This window comes from Poecile atricapillus, chromosome 26 (assembly GCF_030490865.1).
Source record: "Poecile atricapillus isolate bPoeAtr1 chromosome 26, bPoeAtr1.hap1, whole genome shotgun sequence".
NCBI lineage: Eukaryota > Metazoa > Chordata > Aves > Passeriformes > Paridae > Poecile > Poecile atricapillus.
In genome coordinates this window covers 935,632-956,532 of record NC_081274.1, presented here as the reverse complement: position 1 = coordinate 956,532, position 20,901 = coordinate 935,632, and the positions used below count along the sequence as shown (strand labels likewise).

General features: G+C 47.0%; 1 protein-coding gene across 1 annotated transcript in view; it reads left to right on the top strand.

Moving 5' to 3' along the window:
* Nucleotides 1–20,901, top strand: part of COL11A2 (collagen type XI alpha 2 chain) — a gene marked incomplete at its 3' end in the record, with an annotated part of 124,087 nt that overhangs the window by 7,860 nt on the left and 95,326 nt on the right. The window contains exons 3-6 of the mRNA XM_058857302.1: nt 16,704–16,754; nt 18,369–18,410; nt 18,545–18,607; nt 19,812–19,886. Of these exons, the coding sequence (XP_058713285.1) occupies nt 16,704–16,754; nt 18,369–18,410; nt 18,545–18,607; nt 19,812–19,886 (231 nt within the window). The remainder of the gene's footprint in view (nt 1–16,703; nt 16,755–18,368; nt 18,411–18,544; nt 18,608–19,811; nt 19,887–20,901) is intronic.

Here is a 20,901-nt window from a genome sequence, read left to right as displayed (position 1 = left end):
CCGAATCCCGAATCCCAAATCCCAAATCCCGAATCCTGAATCCCTAATCCCAAATCCCGAATCCCAAATCCCGGATCCCAAATCCCAAATCCCGAATCCCGGATCCCAAATCCCAAATCCTGAATCCCGGATCCCAAATCCCGAATCCCAAATCCCAAATCCCGAATCCTGAATCCTGAATCCCGAATCCTGAATCCCAAATCCCAAATCCCGAATCCCAAATCCCGAATCCTGAATCCCAGATCCCGAATCCCGAATCCCGGATCCTGAATCCCAAATCCCGAATCCCAAATCCCGAATCCCGAATCCCGGATCCCAAATCCCGAATTCCCAAATCCCGAATCCCAAATCCCAAATCCCGAATCCTGAATCCTGAATCCCGAATCCTGAATCCCGAATCCCGGATCCCGAATCCCAAATCCCGAATCCCGAATCCCGGATCCCGAATCCCGAATCCCAAATCCCGAATCCCGGATCCCGAATCCCGAATTCCCAAATCCCAAATTCCCAAACCCTAAATTCCCAAGTCCCAAATCCTGATCCCAAATCCTGAATCCCAATTCCCAAACCCTGATCCCAAATCCCAAATCCTGATTCCCAAATTCCCAAACCCCAAATTTCCAAATTCCAAATTCCCAAATCCCAAATTCCCAAACTCCAAATTCCCAAATCCCAAATCCAGATCCCAAATCCCGAATCCCGATTCCCAAATTCCCCAATCCCAAATTCCAATTCCTGATCCCAGACCCCAAATCCCAAATTCCCAAATCCCAATTCCCAGTTCCCAAATCCCAGTTCTGAGTTCCCAAAATTCCAAATTCCCAATTCCCAACATTCCCAATATTCCCAACATTTCCCCAGGCCCGTTCCCGCTGGAATTCTCTCTCTCAGCCCTGATCCAATTCCCAACATTCCCAACATTCCCAATATTCCCAATCCCAGAATTCCCGACATTCCCGCCAGGTCTGTTCCCTCTGGAATTCTCGCTCTCGGCCGTTCTCCGTTGGGATCCCCAATTCCCAAATCCCCAATTCCCAACATTCCCAGAATCCCAAATCCCCAATTCCCAAAATCCAAAATCCCCAATTCCCAAATCCCAAATTCCCAATATTCCCAATATTCCCGCCATTCCCAGTATTCCCAACATTCCCAATTTTCCCAATTTTCCCAATTTTCCAAATTTTCCCAATATTCCCAACATTCCCGATATTCCCAATCCCTTCCAGGTCCGTTCCCTCTGGAATTCTCTCTCTCGGCCGTTCTCCGTTGGGATCCCTCCTCTCATTCCCGTTCCCGTTCCCGTTCCCGTTCCCGGTTCCGGTTGCTGTCGCTCCTGGACGGATCCGGGACGAGGATCCTGGAGCTGGAGCTGGGATCGGATCCCGCCCTCCTGATCCGGGGTCGGAGATTCCCGATCCAGAGGGATCCCAGGCCGGGAACGCGGCTGGACGATGGACGGTGAGGGGGGAGGGGCCGGAATTCCCGGAATTCCCGGGGGGGGGAGGGGTGGGAATTCCTTGGGAATTCTGGGGGGGAGGGGCTGGAATTCATTGGGAATTCTGTGGGGGAGGGGCCGGAATTCCCAGAATTCCCGGGAGGGGGAGGGGTGGGAATTCATTGGGAATTCTGGGGGGGAGGGGTGGGAATTCCCAGGGGGGGAGGGGTGGGAATTCCCAGAATTCCCAGGGGAGGAGGGGTGGGAATTCCTGGAATTCCCAGGGGGGGAAGGGTGGGAATTCTGTGGGGGAGGGGCGGGAATTCCTTGGGAATTCTGTGGGGGAGGGGCTGGAATTCCCGGGAGGGGGAGGGGTGGGAATTCCTTGGGAATTCTGGGGGGGAGGGGCTGGAATTCCTGGAATTCCCGGGGGGGGAGGGGCGGGAATTCCCAGGGGGGAATCCCTTGGGAATTCTGTGGGGGAGGGGTGGGAATTCCTTGGGAATTCTGTGGGGGAGGGGTGGGAATTCCTGGGAGGGGGAGGGGTGGGAATTCTGTGGGGGAATCCCTTGGGAATTTTGTGGGGGAGGGGCGGGAATTCTGGGGGGGAATTCTTTGGGAATTCTGTGGGGGAATCCCTTGGGAATTCTGTGGGGGAGGGGCCAGAATTCCCAGAATTCCCGGGGGGGGAGGGGTGGGAATTCTGTGGGGGAATCCCTTGGGAATTCTGTGGGGGGAGGGGCCGGAATTCCTGGAATTCCCGGGAGGGGGAGGGGTGGGAATTCCTTGGGAATTCTGTGGGGGAGGGGCCAGAATTCCCGGAATTCCCGGGAGGGGGAGGGGTGGGAATTCTGTGGGGGAATCCCTTGGGAATTCTGGTGGGAATTCCCGGAATTCCCGGGAGGGGGAGGGGTGGGAATTCCTTGGGAATTCTGTGGGGGAGGGGTGGGAATTCCCAGAATTCCCGGGAGGGGGAGGGGTGGGAATTCATTGGGAATTCTGGGGGGGAGGGGCTGGAATTCCCAGGGGGGAGGGGCGGGAATTCTGTGGGGGAGGGGCTGGAATGGGGGAAATCCCTTGGGAATTCTGTGGGGGAGGGGCTGGAATTCCCGGAATTCCCGGGAGGGGGAGGGGCGGGAATTCTGGGGAGGAATCCCTTGGGAATTCTGGGGGGGAGGGGTGGGAATTCCTTGGGAATTCTGTGGGGGGAGGGGCGGGAATTCTGGGGGGGAATCCTTTGGGAATTCTGTGGGGGAGGGGTGGGAATTCCCGGAATTCCCAGGGGGGGGAGGGGCGGGAATTCTGGGGGGGAATCCTTTGGGAATTCTGTGGGGGGGGAGGGGCTGGGATGGGGAATCCCTGGGAAACCCAAGCCATGATCCCAAAAAATCCTTTGGAAACTCAATGGGATCGTCCTGAGGATCCCAAAAACCTTTCCCAACCCATCCCTGGGTCCCAAATCCCTTGGAAAAGTCAACTGGATCATCCCAATGATCCCAAATCCCATCCCTGGATCCCAAATCCCTTGGAAAACCCCTCCAAAGATCCCAAATCCCTCTCCAATCCCATCCCTGGATCCCGAATCCATTGGAAAACTCATCCATGGATCCCGAATCCCTTTCCCAACCCCTCCATGGATCCCAAATCCATTGGAAAACTCAACTGGATCATCCCAATGATCCCAAATCCCATCCATGGATCCCAAATCCCTTTCCAATCCCTCCAATGATCCCAAATCCCTCTCCAATCCCATCCCTGGATCCCGAATCCATTGGAAAACCCAACTGGATCATCCCAATGATCCCGAATCCCTTTTCCAACCCATCCCTGGATCCATGGATTCCTCTGAATCCATTGGAAAACTCATCCATGGATCCCAAATCCTTCGGAAAACCCAACTGGATCATCCCAACGATCCCAAATCCCATCCCTGGATCCCGAATCCCTTTCCAACCCCTCCCTGGATCCCAAATCCCTCTCCAATCCCATCCCTGGATCCCAAATCCTTTGGAAAACCCAACTGGATCATCCCAATGATCCCAAATCCATTGGAAAACTCATCCCTGGATCCCAAATCCATTGGAAAACCCAACTGAATCATCCCAACGATCCCAAATCCCATCCATGGATCCCAAATCCCTCGGAAAACCCAACTGGATCATTCCAATGATCCCAAATCCCTTGGAAAACCCATCCCTGGATCCCAAATCCCTCGGAAAACTCAACTGGATCATTCCAACAATCCCAAATCCCATCCATGGATCTCAAATCCCTCTCCCAACCCATCCCTGGATCCTGAATCCATTGGAAAACCCAACTGGATCATCCCAAAGATCCCAAATCCCATCCCTGGATCCCGAATCCCTTGGAAAAACCATCCCTGGATCCCAAATCCCTCGTCCAACCCCTCCAATGATCCCAAATACCTCGGAAAACCCAACCATGGATCCCAAATCCATTGGAAAACTCATCCATGGATCCCAAATCCCTTTCCCAACCCCTCCAATGATCCCAAATACCTCGGAAAACCCAACCATGGATCCCAAATCCTCCAGAAAACCCAACTGGATCATCCCAATGATCCCGAATCCCTTTCCCAACCCCATCCATGGATCCCAAATCCCTCGGAAATCTCATCCATGGATCCCGAATCCCTTGGAAAACCCAACTGGATCATCCCAATGATCCCAAATCCCATCCATGGATCCCAAATCCCTCTCCCATCCCATCCCTGGATCCCAAATCCCTTTTCCAACCCCTCCCTGGATCCCAAATCCCTTTCCAATCCCATCCCTGGATCCCGAATCCATTGGAAAACCCAACTGGATCATCCCAATGATCCCAAATCCCTTTCCCAACCCCATCCATGGATCCCAAATCCCTCGGAAATCTCAACCATGGATCCCAAATCCCTCGTCCAACCCCTCCAATGATCCCAAATCCCTCGGAAAACCCATCCATGGATCCCGAATCCCTTTCCCAACCCATCCCTGGATCCCAAATCCCTTGGAAAACTCAACTGGGTCATCCCAACGATCCCAAATCCCATCCCTGGATCCCAAATCCCTTGGAAAACTCAACTGGGTCATCCCAACGATCCCAAATCCCATCCCTGGATCCCAAATCCCTTTTCCAACTCATCCATGGATCCCAAATCCCTCGGAAAACTCATCCCTGGATCCCAAATCCCTTGGAAAACTCATCCAATGATCCCAAATCCATTGGAAATCTCATCCATGGATCCCAAATCCCTCGGAAAACTCATCCATGGATCCCAAATCCCTTTCCCGACCCATCCATGGATCCCAAATCCCTTGGAAAACCCAACTGGTTCATCCCAATGATCCCAAATCCATTGGAAAACTCATCCCTGGATCCCAAATCCCTCTCCCATCCCATCCATGGATCCCGAATCCATTGGAAAACCCGACTGGATCATCCCAATGATCCCAAATCCCATCCCAATGATCCCAAATCCCTTTCCCAGCCCCTCCAGTGATCCCAAATCCCTCGGAAATCTCAACCATGGATCCCAAATCCCTTTTCCAACCCCTCCATGGATCCCGAATCCCTCGGAAAACCCAACTGGATCATCCCAATGATCCCAAATCCCCCAGAAAACTCATCCATGGATCCCAAATCCATTGGAAAACTCATCCATGGATCCCAAATCCATTGGAAAACTCATCCATGGATCCCAAATCCCTTTTCCAACTCCTCCATGGATCCCAAATCCCTCGGAAAACCCAACTGGATCATCCCAATGATCCCAAATCCATTGGAAAACTCATCCATGGATCACAAATCCCTTTCCCAGCCCCTCCATGGATCCCGGATCCGTGTCCTGACCCCTCCCTGGATCCCGAATCCATTGGAAAACTCAACTGGATCATCCCAACAATCCCAAATCCCATCCCTGGATCCCAAATCCCTTTCCAAACCCCTCCAAAGATCCCAAATCCCTTTCCCAACCCCATCCCTGGATCCCGAATCCATTGGAAAACCCAACTGGATCATTCCAATGATCCCAAATCCCTTGGAAAACTCATCCAATGATCCCAAATCCCTTTCTCAACCCATCCATGGATCCCAAATCCATTGGAAAACCCAACTGGATCATCCCAACGATCCCAAATCCCATCCAATGATCCCAAATCCTTTGGAAAACTCATCCCTGGATCCCAAATCCCTTTTCCAACCCGTCCAATGATCCCAAATCCCTTTCCCAACCCCATCCATGGATCCCAAATCCCTCGGAAAACCCAACTGGATCATCCCAACGATCCCAAATCCCATCCCTGGATCCCAAATCCCTCAGAAAACTCATCCATGGATCCCAAATCCCTTTTCCAACTCATCCATGGATCCCAAATCCCTCGTCCAACCCCTCCAAAGATCCCGAATCCCTCGGAAATCTCATCCAATGATCCCAAATCCATTGGAAAACTCATCCATGGATACCAAATCCCTTTTCCAACCCCTCCAATGATCCCAAATCCATTGGAAAACCCAACTGGATCATCCCAAAGATCCCAAATCCCATCCATGGATCCCAAATCCCTCTCCCAACCCCTCCCTGGATCCCAAATCCCTTTCCAACCCCATCCATGGATCCCGAATCCATTGGAAAACCCAACTGGATCATCCCAAACAATCCCAAATCCCATCCCTGGATCCCGAATCCCTGGGAATTGCCCCCAATCCGGGTTTTCTCCCCTCCCGGATCAGGTGGCACCGGCTGTGGTGGGCGCTGTCCCTGGGAGGCTCCGGATCCGCTCCCGCTCCCGGTTCCGGTTCCGGTTCCGGTTCCGTCTCCTTTTCCTTGGATTGCGGCTCCGGATGGAACCGGCCCCTCCCCCACCCCCTCCGGATGCGCCCCCGGAGCCTCCTCCTGGCCCAGGGATTCCAGGTGATCCCGGGAAAAAATTCCCAAAAAATCGGGGGGGTGGGAATTTGGGAATTCTGGGTGGGAATTTGGGAATTTGGGAATTTGGGGTGGGAATTTTGGGAGGGAATGGGGGAATTTTGGGTGGGAATTTGGGAATTCTGGGTTCCTCCGGAGCCTCCTCCTGGCCCAGGGATTCCAGGTGATCCCGGGAAAAAATTCCCAAAAAATCGGGAATTTGGGAATTTGGGAATTCTGGGTGGGAATTTTGGATGGGAATTTGGGAATGTTGGGAGGGAAGTTTTGGTGGGAATTTTGGGTGGGAATTTCAGGGAATTTTGGGTGGGAATTTGGGAACTTGGGGTTGGAATTTGGGGTGGGAATTTCAGGGAATTTGGGATGGGAATGGGAGGATTTTGGGGGGGAATTTGGGAATTCTGGATGGGAATTTTGGGTGGGAATGGGGGAATTCCAGGAGGGAATTTGGGGTGGGAATTTGGGAATTCTGGATGGGAATGGGAGAATTTTGGGTGAGAATTTGGGAATTTTGGGTGGGAATTTGGGAATTCTGGGTTCCCCAGGGATTCCAGGTGATCCCGGGAAAAAAAATTCCCAAAAAATCGGGGGGGTGGGAATTTGGGAATTCTGGGTTCCCCCGGAGCCTCCTCCTGGCCCAGGGATTCCAGGTGATCCCGGGAAAAAATTCCCAAAAAATCGGGGGGGGGGTGGGAATTGAGGCTGGGAATTTTTGGGAATTTTGGGTGGGAATTTTGGGAATTTTGAGTGGGAATTTCAGGGAATTTTGGGTGGGAATTTTGGGTGGGAATTTGGGAATTTTGAGTGGGAATGGGGGAATTTGGGGTGGGAATTTCAGGGAATTTGGGGTGGGAATTCTGGCTGGGAATGGGGGAATTCTGGATGGGGATTTGGGAATTTTGGGTGGAATTTTGGGTGGGAATTTTGGGAATTTTGAGTGGGAATTTGGGAATTCTGGATGGGAATTTTGGGTGAGAATGGGGGAATTCCAGGAGGGAATTTGGGGTGGGAATTTGGGAATTTTGGGAGGGAATTTCAGGAAATTTTGGGTGGGATTTTGGGAATTTTGGATGGGAATTTTGGGTGGGAATTTCAGGGAATTTGGGATGGGAATGGGGGAATTTGGGGTGGGAATTTGGGAATTTAGGATGGGAATTCCAGATGGGAATTTTGGGTGGGAATTTGGGAATTCTGGGTTCCCCCGGAGCCTCCTCCTGGCCCAGGGATTCCAGGTGATCCCGAGAAAAAATTCCCAAAAAATCGGGAATTTGGGAATTTGGGAATTCTGGGTTGCCCTGGAGGCTCCTCCTGGCCCAGGGATTCCAGGTGATCCCGGGAAAAAAAATTCCCAAAAAAATTTGGGTGGGAATTTGGGAATTCTGGGTTCTCCCGGAGCCTCCTCCTGGCCCAGGGATTCCAGGTGATCCCGGGAAAAAAAAATCCCAAAAAATCGGGAATTTGGGAATTTGGGAATTCTGGGTTCCCCCGGAGCCTCCTCCTGGCCCAGGGATTCCAGGTGATCCCGGGAAAAATTCCCAAAAAAATTTGGGATGGGAATTTGGGAATTCTGGGTGGGAATTTTGGGAATTTTGGGTGGAATTTTGGGTGGGAATTTTGGGAATTTTGAGTGGGAATTTGGGAATTTTGGGTGGGAATGGGAGGATTCGGGGTGGGAATTTTTGGTGGGAATTTTGGGTGGGAATTTGGGAATTCTGGATGGGAATTTGGGGCGGGAATTTGGGAATTTTGGGAGGGAATTTTGAGTGGGAATGGGGGAATTTGGGGCGGGAATTTGGGAATTTTGAGTGGGAATGGGGGAATTTGGGGTGGGAATTTGGGAATTTTGGGGTGGAAATTTGGGAATTATGAGAGGGAATTTGGGAATTTTGGGAGGGAATTCTGGATGGGAATTTGGGAATTTGGGGTGGGAATTTGGGAATTTGGGATGGGAATTTTGGGTGGGAATTTGGGAATTCTGGGTTCCTCCGGAGCCTCCTCCTGGCCCAGGGATTCCAGGTGATCCCGGGAAAAAATTCCCAAAAAATTGGGGGGGTGGGAATTTGGGAATTCTGGGTTCCTCCAGGAAAAAAAATATTCCCAAAAAATCGGGGGGGTGGGAATTGAGGCTGGGAATTTTTGGGAATTTTTGGGAACTTTGGGTGGGAATTTTGGGAATTTTGAGTGGGAATTTGGGAATTTTGGGTGGGAATTTTGGGTGAGAATGGGGGAATTCCAGGAGGGAATTTGGGGTGGGAATTTGGGAATTTTGGGTGGGAATTTCAGGGAATTTTGGGTGGGAATTTCAGGGAATTTTGAGTGGGAATTTGGGATGGGAATTTTGGGTGGGAATTTGGGAATTCTGGGTTCCCCCGGAGGCTCCTCCTGGCCCAGGGATTCCAGGTGATCCCGGGAAAAAATTCCCAAAAAATTGGGAATTTGGGAATTCTGGATGGGAATTTCGGGAATTTTGGGTGGGAATTTTGGGAATTTTGAGTGGGAATTTGGGAATTCTGGATGGGAATTTTGGGTGGGAATGGGGGAATTCCAGGAGGGAATTTGGGATGGGAATTTGGGAATTCTGGGTGGGAATTTGGGAATTTTGGGGTGGAAATTTGGGAATTATGAGAGGGAATTTGGGAATTTTGGGAGGGAATTTTGGGTGGGAATTTCAGGGAATTTTGGGTGGGAATTTGGGAATTTGGGGTGGGAATTTCAGGGAATTTTGGGTGGGAATTTGGGAATTTTAGGTGGGAATTCCGGACAGGAATTTTTGGTGGGAATTTGGGAATTTTGGGTGGGAATGGGGGAATTTTGGGGCGGGAATTTCAGGGAATTTGGGAATTTTTTGGGGTGGGAATTTTGGGATGGGAATGTGGGGATTTGGGATGGGAATTTGGGAATTTTGGGTGGGAATTTGGGGTGGGAATGGGAGATTCCAGGTGGGAATTCTGGGGTGAGAATTTGGGAATTTTGAGTGGGAATGGGGGAATTTGGGGTGGGAATTTGGGAATTTGGGGTGGGAATTTTGGGGTGGGAATGTGGGAATTTGGGGTGGGAATTTTTGGAGTTTTGGGTGGGAATTCTGGATGGGAATTTTGGGAATTTTGAGTGGGAATTTGGGAATTCTGGACGGGAATTTTGGGTGGGAATTTTGGGTGGGAATGGGGGAATTGCAGGAGGGAATTTGGGGTGGGAATTTGGGAATTCTGGGTTCCTCCAGACCCTCCTCCTGGCCCAGGGATTCCAGGTGATCCCGGGAAAAAATTCCCAAAAAATCGGGGGGATGGGAATTGAAGCTGGGAATTTTTGGGAATTTTGGGTGGGAATTTTGGGAATTCTGGATGGGAATTTGGGAATTCAGGGTGGGAATTTGGGAATTTGGGATGGGAATTTGGGGTGGGAATTTCAGGGAATTTTGGATGGGAATTTTGGGGTGGGAATTTTGGGTGGGAATTTGGGAATTCTGGATGGGAATGGGAGAATTTTGGGTGAGAATTTGGGAATTTTGAGTGGGAATTTGGGAATTTTGGCTGGGAATGGGAGAATTTGAGGTGGGAATGGGGGGATTTGGGGTGGGAATTTCAGGTGGGAATTCTGGATGGGAATGTGGGAATTTTGGGCTGGAATTTTGGGAATTTTGAGTGGGAATTTGGGAATTCTGGATGGGAATTTCGGGAATTTTGGGTGGGAATTTGGGAATTCTGGCTGGGAATGGGGGAATTCTGGCTGGGAATTTGGGAATTTGGGGTGGGAATTTGGGAATTTGGGATGGGAATTTGGGAATTTTTGGGGTGGGAATGGGTGGAATTTTGGATGAGAATTCCAGATGGGAATTTTGGGTGGGAATTCCATCTGGGAATGGTGAAATTCCAGGTGGGAATTTGGGAATTTTGGGGATGGGAATTTTGGGTGGGAATTTGGGAATTCTGGGTGGGAATTTGGGAGTTTTGGGGATGGGAATTTTGGGTGGGAATTTGGGAATTTTGGGGTGGGAACGGTGAAATTCCGCTTGGGAATCATAAAATTCCAGCCCCAAATCCAGCCCAAAACCCCCCCAAAATTCCAGGGGGAAATCCAGGAGCTCCGGATCTTCCCGGAATTCCGACCCCACCCCAAATCCTGCGGGGGCTGCGGAGAATTTGGGGGAACCCCCCCGGAGAGGCTCCAGGTGAGACCCCAAAATTTGGGAATTTGGGGATTTGGGGACCCCAAAATTTGGGAATTGGGGGGGTTGGGACCCCAAAATTTGGGAATTTGGGGTTGGGGACCCCAAAATTTGGGAATTGGGGGTGAGGACCCCAAAATTGGGGAATTGGGGGGGTTGGGGACCCCAAAATTGGGAAAAAACACCAAAAATGGGGAAAAATCCCAAAATTTGAGGAAAAAACTCCAAAAATTTGGGATTTAAGGACCCCAAAATTTGGGAATTGGGGGAATTGGGAACCCCAAAATTGGGGAAAAAAACCCAAAAATGGGGAAAAACCCCAAAATTTGAGGAAAAAACTCCAAAAATTTGGGATGGGGACCCCAAAATTTGGGAATTGGGGATTTGGGGACCCCAAAATTTGGGAATTTGGGGATTGGGGACCCCAAAATTTGGGATTTGGGACCCCAAAATTGGAAAAAAACCCCAAAAATGGGGAAAAACCCCAAAATTTGAGGAAAAACTCAAAAAATTTGGGAATTGGGGACCCCAAAATTTGGGAATTTGGGACCCCAAAATTTGGGAATTGGGGAATTGGGGACCCCAAAATTTGGGAATTGCGGATTTGGGGACCCCAAAATTGGAAAAAAACCCCAAAAATAGGGAAAAAGCCCAAAATTTGAGGAAAAAACTCCAAAAATTTGGGATTTGGATCCCAAAATTTGGGAATTGGGGAATTGGGGACCCCAAAATTTGGGAATTTGGGACCCTAAAATTTGGGAATTTGGGAGTGGGGACCCCAAAATTTGGGAATTTGGGACCCCAAAATTTGGGAATTTGGGAATTGGGGACACCAAAATTTGGGATTTGGGACCCCAAAATTGGAAAAAAAAAACCAAAAATGGGGAAAAACCCCAAAATTTGAGGAAAAAACTCCAAAAATTTGGGATGGGGACCCCAAAATTTGGGAATTGGGGATTTGGGGACCCCAAAATTGGGGAAAAAACCTCAAAATTGGGGGTGGAGACCCCAAAATTTGAGGAGAAAAATCAAAATTTGGAGAAAAAATCCCAAAATTGGGAGTGGGGACCCCAAAATTTAGGGAAAAACCCCAAAATTTGAGAAAAAAAAATTCCAAAATTTGAGAAAAAATCCCAAATTTGGGCTTGGGGACCCCAAAATTGGGAAAAAAAACCCCAAAAATGGGGAAAAACCCCAAAATTTGAGGAAAAAACCCCCAAAATTTGGGATTGGGGACCCCAAAATTTGGGAATTTGGGACCCCAAAATTGGAAAAAAAACCCCAGAAATGGGGAAAAACCCCAAAATTTGAGGAAAAAACTCCAAAAATTTGGAATGGGGACCCCAAAATTTGGGAATTTGGGACCCCAAAATTTGGGAATTTGGGAATTGGGGACCCCAAAATTTGGGAATTGGGGACCCCAAAATTGGAAAAAAACCCCAAAAATGGGGAAAAACCCCAAAATTTGAGGAAAAAACTCCAAAAATTTGGGAATTGGGGACCCCAAAATTTGGGAATTGGGGAATTGGGGACCCCAAAATTTGGGAATTGGGGCCCCAAAATTGGAAAAAAAAACCAAAATGGGGAAAAACCCCAAAATTTGAGGAAAAAACTCCAAAAATTTGGGATTTGGGATCCCAAAATTTGGGAATTGGGGAATTGGGACCCCAAAATTTGGGAATTTGGGACCCCAAAATTGGAAAAAAACCCAAAAAATGGGGAAAAACCCCAAAATTTGAGGAAAAAACTCCAAAAATTTGGGAATTGGGGACCCCAAAATTTGGGAATTTGGGATTGGGGACCCCAAAATTTGGGAATTGGGGAATTGGGGACCCCAAAATTTGGGAATTTGGGACCCCAAAATTGGAAAAAAAACCCCAAAAATGGGGAAAAACCCCAAAAATGGGGAAAAACCCCAAAATTTGAGGAAAAAACTCCAAAATTTGGGATGGGGACCCCAAAATTTGGGAATTTGGGATTTGGGGACCCCAAAATTTGGGAATCTGGGACCCCAAAATTGGAAAAAAGCCCCAAAAATGGGGAAAAACCCCAAAATTTGAGGAAAAATCCCGAATTTGGGCTTGGGGACCCCAAAATTGGGGAAAAAAACCCAAAATTGGGGAAAAAAACCCAAAATTGGGGAAAAAAATCCCAAAATTGGAAAAAAAACCCCCAAAACTGGGCTGGGGACCCCAAAATTTGGGGAAAAAAACCCCAAAATTGGGGAAAAAAAACCCAAAATTGGGTAAAAAACCCCAAAATTTGAGGAAAAAAACCCCAAAATTTGAGGAAAAATCCCAAATTTGGGCTTGGGGACCCCAAAATTGGGGACAAAACCTCAAAATTGGGGGTGGAGACCCCAAAATTTGAGGAAAAAAATCAAAATTGGGGAAAAAACCCCAAATTTGAGGAAAAATCCCAAATTTGGGGGTGGGGACCCCAAAATTTGAGGAGAAAAAATCAAAATTGGGGAAAAAATCCCAAAAATGGGGAAAAACCCCAAAATTTGAGGAAAAAACTCCAAAAATTTGAGGAAGAAAACCCCAGAATTTGAGGAAAAATTCCAAATTTGGGCGTGGGGACCCCAAAATTTAGGGAAAAACCCCAAAATTTGGGGAAAAAAATTCCAAAATTTGAGGAAAAATCCCAAATTTGGGCTTGGGGACCCCAAAATTGGGGAAAAAAACCCCAAAAATGGGGAAAAACCCCAAAATTTGAGGGAAAAACTCCAAAAATTTGGGATGGGGACCCCAAAATTTGGGAATTTGGGATTTGGGGACCCCAAAATTTGGGAATTTGGGAATTTGGGACCCCAAAATTTGGGAATTTGGGATTTGGGGACCCCAAAATTTGGGATTTGGGACCCCAAAATTGGAAAAAAAAACCAAAAATGGGGAAAAACCCCAAAATTTGAGGAAAAAACTCCAAAAATTTGGAATGGGGACCCCAAAATTTGGGAGTTGGGGATTTGGGGACCCCAAAATTTGGGAATTTGGGATTGGGGACCCCAAAATTTGGGAATTGGGGATTTGGGACCCCAAAATTTGGGAATTTAGGACCCCAAAATTGGAAAAAAAACCCCAAAAATGGGGGAAAACTCCAAAATTTGAGGAAAAAACTCCAAAAATTTGGGATGGGGACCCCAAAATTTGGGAATTTGGGATTGGGGACCCCAAAATTTGGGAATTGGGACCCCAAAATTGGGAAAAAAAACCCCAAAAATGGGGAAAAACCCCAAAATTTGAGGGAAAAACTCCAAAAATTTGGGATGGGGATCCCAAAAGTTGGGAATTGGGGATTTGGGGACCCCAAAATTTGGGAATTTGGGGATTTGGGGACCCCAAAATTTGGGAATTGGGGGGGTTGGGGACCCCAAAATTTGGGAATTTGGGACCCCAAAATTTGGGAATTTGGGATTTGGGACCCCAAAATTGGAAAAAAACCTCAAAAATGGGGAAAAACCCCAAAATTTGAGGAAGAAAACCCCAAAATTGGAAAAAAACCCCCAAAACTGGGCTGGGGACCCCAAAATTTGGGGAAAAAAACCCCAAAATTGGGGAAAAACCCCAAAATTGGGAGTGGGGACCCCAAAATTTAGGGAAAAACCCAAAATTTGGGGAAAAATTCCAAATTTGGGCTTGAGGACCCCAAAAATTGGGGAAAAAAACCCCAAAATTGGGGAAAAAATCCCAAAATTGGAAAAAAAAACCCCAAAACTGGGCTGGGGACCCCAAAATTTGGGGAAAAAAACCCAAAATTGGGGAAAAAATCCCAAAATTGGGGGAAAAACCCCAAAATTTGGGGAAAACCCCCAAAATTTGAGGAAAAATCCCAAATTTGGGGGTGGAGACCCCAAAATTTGAGGAAAAAAATCAAAATTGGGGAAAAAAATCCCAAAATTTGGGGAAAAAACCCAAAAATTTGGGAAAAAAAATCAAAATTGGGGAAAAAATCCCAAAATTTGGGGAAAAAACCTCAAAATTTGGGAAAAAAACCTCAAAATTGGGGAAAAAATCCCAAAATTTGGGGAAAAAAACCCCAAAACTGGGCTGAGGACCCCAAAATTTGGGGAAAAAAATCAAAATTGGGGAAAAAAAACCAAAATTGGGGGTGGAGACCCCAAAATTTCAGGAAAAAAACTCAAAATTGGGGAAAAAAATCCCAAAATTTGGGGAAAAAACCCCAAAATTGGGGAAAAAACCTCAAAATTGGGGGTGGAGACCCAAAAATTTGAGGGAAAAAAATCAAAATTGGGGAAAAAAATCCCCAAATTTGGGGAAAAAACCTCAAAATTTGGGAAAAAAACCCCAAAATTTTGGGATTAAAATGAGGAGGGGTCCCGGAATTTTTTTGGTTTTTTTTTTTTTTTTTCCCAAATTTTTGGGATTTTTCCCAAATTTTTTGGGGTTTTCCCGAATTTTTTTTGTCCCCCCAGAGGATGCAGAACACGGCCCCGGCCCCCGGGACCCCCCAAAATTTGGGGTTCCCCAAAAACAGCTACCGGCAGGTAGAGGGGGAGGGGCGAGACCCCCCCAAAAAATCCGGGAATTTTGGGGGAAAAAATGGGAATTTTGGGGGAAAAATGGGAATTTTGGGGGAAAAAATGGGAATTTTGGGGGAAAAATGGGAATTTTGGGGGGAAAATGGGAATTTTGGGGGAAAAATGGGAATTTTGGGGGGAAAATGGGAATTTTGGGGGGAAAAATGGGAATTTGGGGGGAAAAATGGGAATTTTGGGGGAAAAAATGGGAATTTTGGGGGAAAAATGGGAATTTGGGGGGAAAATGGGAATTTTGGGGGAAAAAATGGGAATTTTGGGGGAAAAATGGGAATTTTGGGGGAAAAAATGGGAATTTTGGGGGAAAAAATGGGAATTTTGGGGGAAAAATGGGAATTTTGGGGGGAAAAATGGGAATTTTGGGGGGATTTTGGGGGGATTTTGGAGAAATTTGGGAGGGATTTTGGGGGATTTTGGGGAGATTTTTGGGGATTTTGGGGAGATTTGGGGGATTTTGGGAGGATTTTGTGGGATTTTTGGGATTTTGGGGAGATTTGGGGGATTTGGGGGATTTTGGGGGGATTTGGGGGAGATTTGTGGGGTTTTGGGGGATTTTGTGGGATTTTGGGGAATTTTGGGGGAAAAATGGGAATTTTGGGGGGATTTGAGGGGAAAAAGGGGATTTTGGGAGGGATTTTTGGGATTTTGATGAGATTTGGGGGATTTGGGGGGGATTTGGGAAGGATTTTGGGGAGATTTGGGGGATTTGTGGGATTTTGGGGGGATTTGGGGCATTCTGGGGGGATTTTGGGGAATTTTGGGGGAAAAATGGGAATTTTGGGGAGATTTGAGGGGGAAAAAGGGAATTTTGGGGAGATTTTGGGGGAAAATGGGAATTTTTGGGGGATTTGAGGGGGAAAAAGGGAATTTTGGGGGGATTTGGGGGAATTTGGGAGGATTTGGGGAGATTTTGGGGGGATTTTTGGGATTTTAGGGAGATTTTTGGGGAAAAATAGGAATTTGGGGGGATTTGAGGGGGAAAAAGGGGATTTTGGGGGAGATTTTTTTTATTTTGTTTTTTTGGGGGATTTTGGGGGAGATTTTTGAGATTCTGGGGGGATTTGGGGGAGATTTGGGGGATTTTGGGGGGATTTCAGGGTTCTTGGGGGGGATTTTGGGGGGAATTTTTGGGAATTTGGGGGGATTTTGGGAAGATTTTTGGGATTTGGGGGGATTTGGGGGAGATTTTGGGGTTTTGGGGGATTTTGTGGGATTTTGGGGGGATTTGGGGCATTTTGGGTGGATTTTGGGGAATTTTGGGGGATATTGGGTGGATTTGGGGAGATTTTGGGGGGATTTTTGGGTTTTTTTTTAGGGATTTTTTGGGGGGGTTTTTTTTGGGCAAGATTTTGGGGTTTTTGGGGTTTTTTTAAGGGAGTTTTTGGGGGGGAATTTTGGGGTTTTTTAGGGAATTTTTGGGGTTTTTTAAGGGAATTTTCTGGGGTTTTTTAGGAAATTTTTTGGGGTTTTTTAAGGGAATTTTGGGGTTTTTTAAGGGAATTTTTGGGCTGTTTCGGGAAGGGATTTTGGGGTTTTTTTGGGGGGGTCCCAGGGGTGAATTTTGGGGTCCCCCCACATCTGACGGCCCCAAATTTTGGGGGGTTTCCATGTCTGCCCCCCCCAGGCCCCCCGAGGCTCCAAGGGGGAGAAGGGGGAGCCGGCGGCGCTGGAACCGGTGAGTCCCCAAAATTTGGGGGGTCCCACCCCCCTAAAACCTTCCCTGGACCCCCAAATTCCTCCCTGGAGCCCCCAAATCCTGAAAAATCGACCCAAAATACCCCAAAAACCTGAAAATTCAACCCAGAATCCCCCAAAAACCAACCCAGGAGCCCCAAAATCCCCCAAAATCAACCCCAAATCCCCCAAAATCTGGAAAATTCAACCCAGAATCCCCCAAAAACCAACCCAGGAGCCCCAAAATCCTGAAAATTCAGCCCAAAATCCCCCAAAATCCCCCAAAAACCAATCCAGAAGCCCCAAAATCCCCCAAAATCCTGAAAATTTAACACAGAATCCCCCAAAAACCAACCCAGGAGCCCCAAAATCCCCCAAAATCAACCCAAAATCCCCCAAAATCCTGAAAATTCAACCCCAAATCCCTCAAAATCCCCCAAAAACCAATCCAGAAGCCCCAAAATCCTCCCAAAAATCAACCCAGAAGCCCCAAAATCCCCCAAAATCCCAAAAATTTAACCCAAAATCCCCCAAAATTCTGAAAATTCAACCCAGAATCCCCCCAAAACCAACCCAGGAGCCCCAAAATCCCCCAAAATTAACCCAGGAGCCCCAAAATCCCGAAAATTCAACCCCAAATCCCCCAAAATCCCCCAAAAACCAATCCAGAAGCCCCAAAATCCTCCCAAAAATCAACCCAGAAGCCCCAAAATCCCCCAAAATCCCAAGAACTCAACCCAAAATCCCCAAAAATCCCCCAAAAACCAATCCAGGAACCCCAAAATCCTGAAAATTCAACCCAGAATCCCCCAAAATCCCCCCTAAAATCCCCTTTTTTCCCCCAAAATCCCCCCAAATCCTGCCCTAAAATCCCTTTCTTTCCCTAAAATCCCCCCAAAATCCCCCAAAATCCCCCAAAAATCCCATTTTTTCCCTCAAATCCCCCCAAAATCCCCCCAAAATCCCCATTTTTCCCCAAAAATCCCCTTTTTTCCCTCAAATCCCCCCAAAATCCCCCCAAAATCCCCATTTTTCCCCAAAAATCCCCTTTTTTCCCCCAAATCCCCCCAAAATCCCCCCAAAATCCCCGTTTTCCCCCCAAATTTCCCCAAATCCCCCCCAAATCCCCCCCAAATTCCCCCCAAATCCCCCTAAAATCCTTTTTTTTTCCCCCCAAATCTCCCTAAATCCCCTTTTTTCTTCCCCAAATTCCCTTTCTTCCCCCAAAATCCCCCCAAATTCCCATTTTTTTCTCCCAAATCCCCCCAAATCCCCCCAGAATTCCCATTTTTCCCCCAAATTCCCCCCAAATCCCCCCAAAATTCCCTTTTTTCCCCATTTTTCCCCCCAAATTCCCCCAAATCCCCCCAAAATTCCCTTTTTTCCTAAAATCCCCCCAAAATTCCCATTTTCCCCCCAAATTCCCCTCAAAATCCCCCCCAAAATTCCCTTTTTTTTCCTAAAATCCCCCCAAAATTCCCTTTTTCCCCCAAAATCCCCCCAAAATTCCCATTTTTCCCCATTTTTCCCCCAAAATTCCCCCAGATCCCCCAAATTTCCCATTTTTCCCCCCAAAATCCCCCCAAAATTCCCATTTTTTCCCCCAAATTCCCAGGGAATGTTGGTGCAGGGCCCCCCCGGCCCCGAAGGACCCGCGGTAAGAGACCCCTCCCCCCCCTTTTCCCAAAATTTTTTTTTGGGAATTTTTAGGAATTTTTGGGAATTTTTGGGAATTTTTTTGGAATTTTTTGGGGAAAAATGCCCAAAAAAAATTCCCAAAAATTCCCACAGGGAATTTCGGGACCCCCCGGAGCTCAGGGACCGCCCGGAGCCCCCGGAGAGCCCGGGGAGAGGGTGAGGAAGGAAAATTTGGGAATTTGGGGGAATTTTGGGAATTCTTGGGGAATTTTTGGGGAATTTTTAAGGAATTTTGGGGAATTTTGGGGGAATTTTGGGGAATTTTGGGGGAATTTTTGGGGAATTTTGGGAGGATTTGGGGAATTTTGAGGGAATTCTTGGGGAATTTTGGAGGAATTTTGGAGGAATTTTGGGGAATTTTGGGAATTTTGGGAATTTTGGGGGAATTTTTGGGGAATTTTTGGGGGAATTCTTGGGGAATTTTGGGAGGATTTGGGGAATTTTTGGAGGAATTTTGGAGGAATTTTGGGAATTTTGGGGAATTTTTGGGGAATTTGGGGGGAATTTTGGGGAATTTTGGGGGAATTTTTGAGGAATTTTGGGAATTTTTGGGGAATTTTTGGGGAATTCTTTGGGGAATTTTTGGGAATTTTTGGGGAATTTTTGGGGAATTTGGGGGGAATTTTGGGGAATTTTGGGGAATTTTTGGGGAATTTTGGGGGATTTGGGGAATTACTGGGGGATTTGGGAATTCTTGGGGAATTTTGGGAATTTTTGAGGAATTTTTGGGGAATTTTGGGAGGATTTGAGGAATTTTTAGGGAATTCTTGGGGAATTTTGGAGGAATTTTGGGGAATTTGGGGGGGATTTGGGAATTTTTTGGGGAATTTTTTGGGAATTTTTTGGGAATTTTGGGAATTTTGGGGGAATTTTGGAGGAATTTTGGGAATTTTTGAGGAATTTTTGGGGGAATTTTGGGGAATTCTTGGGGAAGTTTTGGGATTTTGGGGGGAATTTTGTGGAATTTTGGGAATTCTTGGGGAATTTTGGGAGGATTTTAGGAATTTTTAGGGAATTCTTGGGGAATTTTGGAGGAATTTTGGGGAATTTTGGGGAATTTTGGGGTAATTTTGGGGAATTTTTGGGAATTTTTGGGGGAATTTTTGGGGAATTTTGGGGGAATTTTGGGGAATTTTGGAGGAATTTTTTGGGAATTTTTGGGGAAATTTTGGGGGAATTTTTGGGGAATTTTGGGAAATTTGGGTGGATTTTGGGGGGAATTTTGGGCATTTGGGGGGGATTTTGGGGATTTTTTTGGAATTTCGTGGGGGTTTTTCTGGATCCTGGGGGGATTTGGGGAATTTTGGGAATTTTGGGAATCTTTGGGAATTTTTTGGGATTATTTTGGGTCCCCCAAAAGGGCCCCCCCGGCCGCTCCGGCATCCCCGGATCCGATGGAAGCCCCGGAGCCCCCGGAACCGCCCTGATGCTCCCGGTGAGTCCAAAATGCCCCAAAATCCCCCAAAATCCACCCAAAATTCATCCCAAAATTCACCCAAAATGCCCCCAAATTCACCCAAAATTCATCCCAAAATTCACCCAAAATTCACCCAAAATCCACCCAAAATTCACCCAAAATTCACCCAAAATTCCTTCAAAAATCCTCCCAAAATCCTCCCAAATTTACCCAAAATTCACCCAAAATTCACCCAAAATTCCTTCAAAATCTTCCCAAATTCATCCTAAAATCCTCCCAAAATTCACCCAAATTTCATCCAAAATTCACCCAAAATCCACCCAAAATTCACCCAAAATTCACCCAAAACTCACCCAAAATTCACCCAAAATTCACCCAAAATCCTCCCAAAATGCACCCAAAATTCATCCCAAAATTCACCCAAAATTCACCCAAAATTCACCCAAAATTCACCCAAAATTCACCCAAAATCATCCCAAAATTCACCCAAAATTCATCAAAATTCACCAAAAATTCACCCGAAATTCACCCAAAATCTTCCAAATTCATCCTAAAATCCCCCCCAAATCCTCCCAAAATTCCCCCAAAATCCTCCCAAAATCCTCCCAAAATCCTCCCAAAATTCACCCAGAATTCTCCCAAAATCCACCCAAAATTCTCCCAAAATCTTCCCAAAATTCCCCAAAAATTCACCCAAAATTCACCCAAAATTCACCCAAAATTCCTTCAAAATCCTCCCAAAATCTTCCCAAATTAATCCTAAAATCCCCCCCAAATCCGCCCCAAAATTCCCTCAAAATCCCCCCAAAATCCTCCCAAAATTCCTTCAAAATCCCCCTAAAAATCACCAAAAATTCACCCCGAATTCACCCAAAATCCTCCCAAAATTCATCCAAAATCCACCCAAAATTCCTTCAAAATTCATCCAAAATTCACCAAAAATTCACCCAAAATTCACCCAAAATTCCCCCAAAATTCCCCCAAAATTCACCAAAAATCCACCCAAAATTCACCCCAAATTCACCCAAAATTC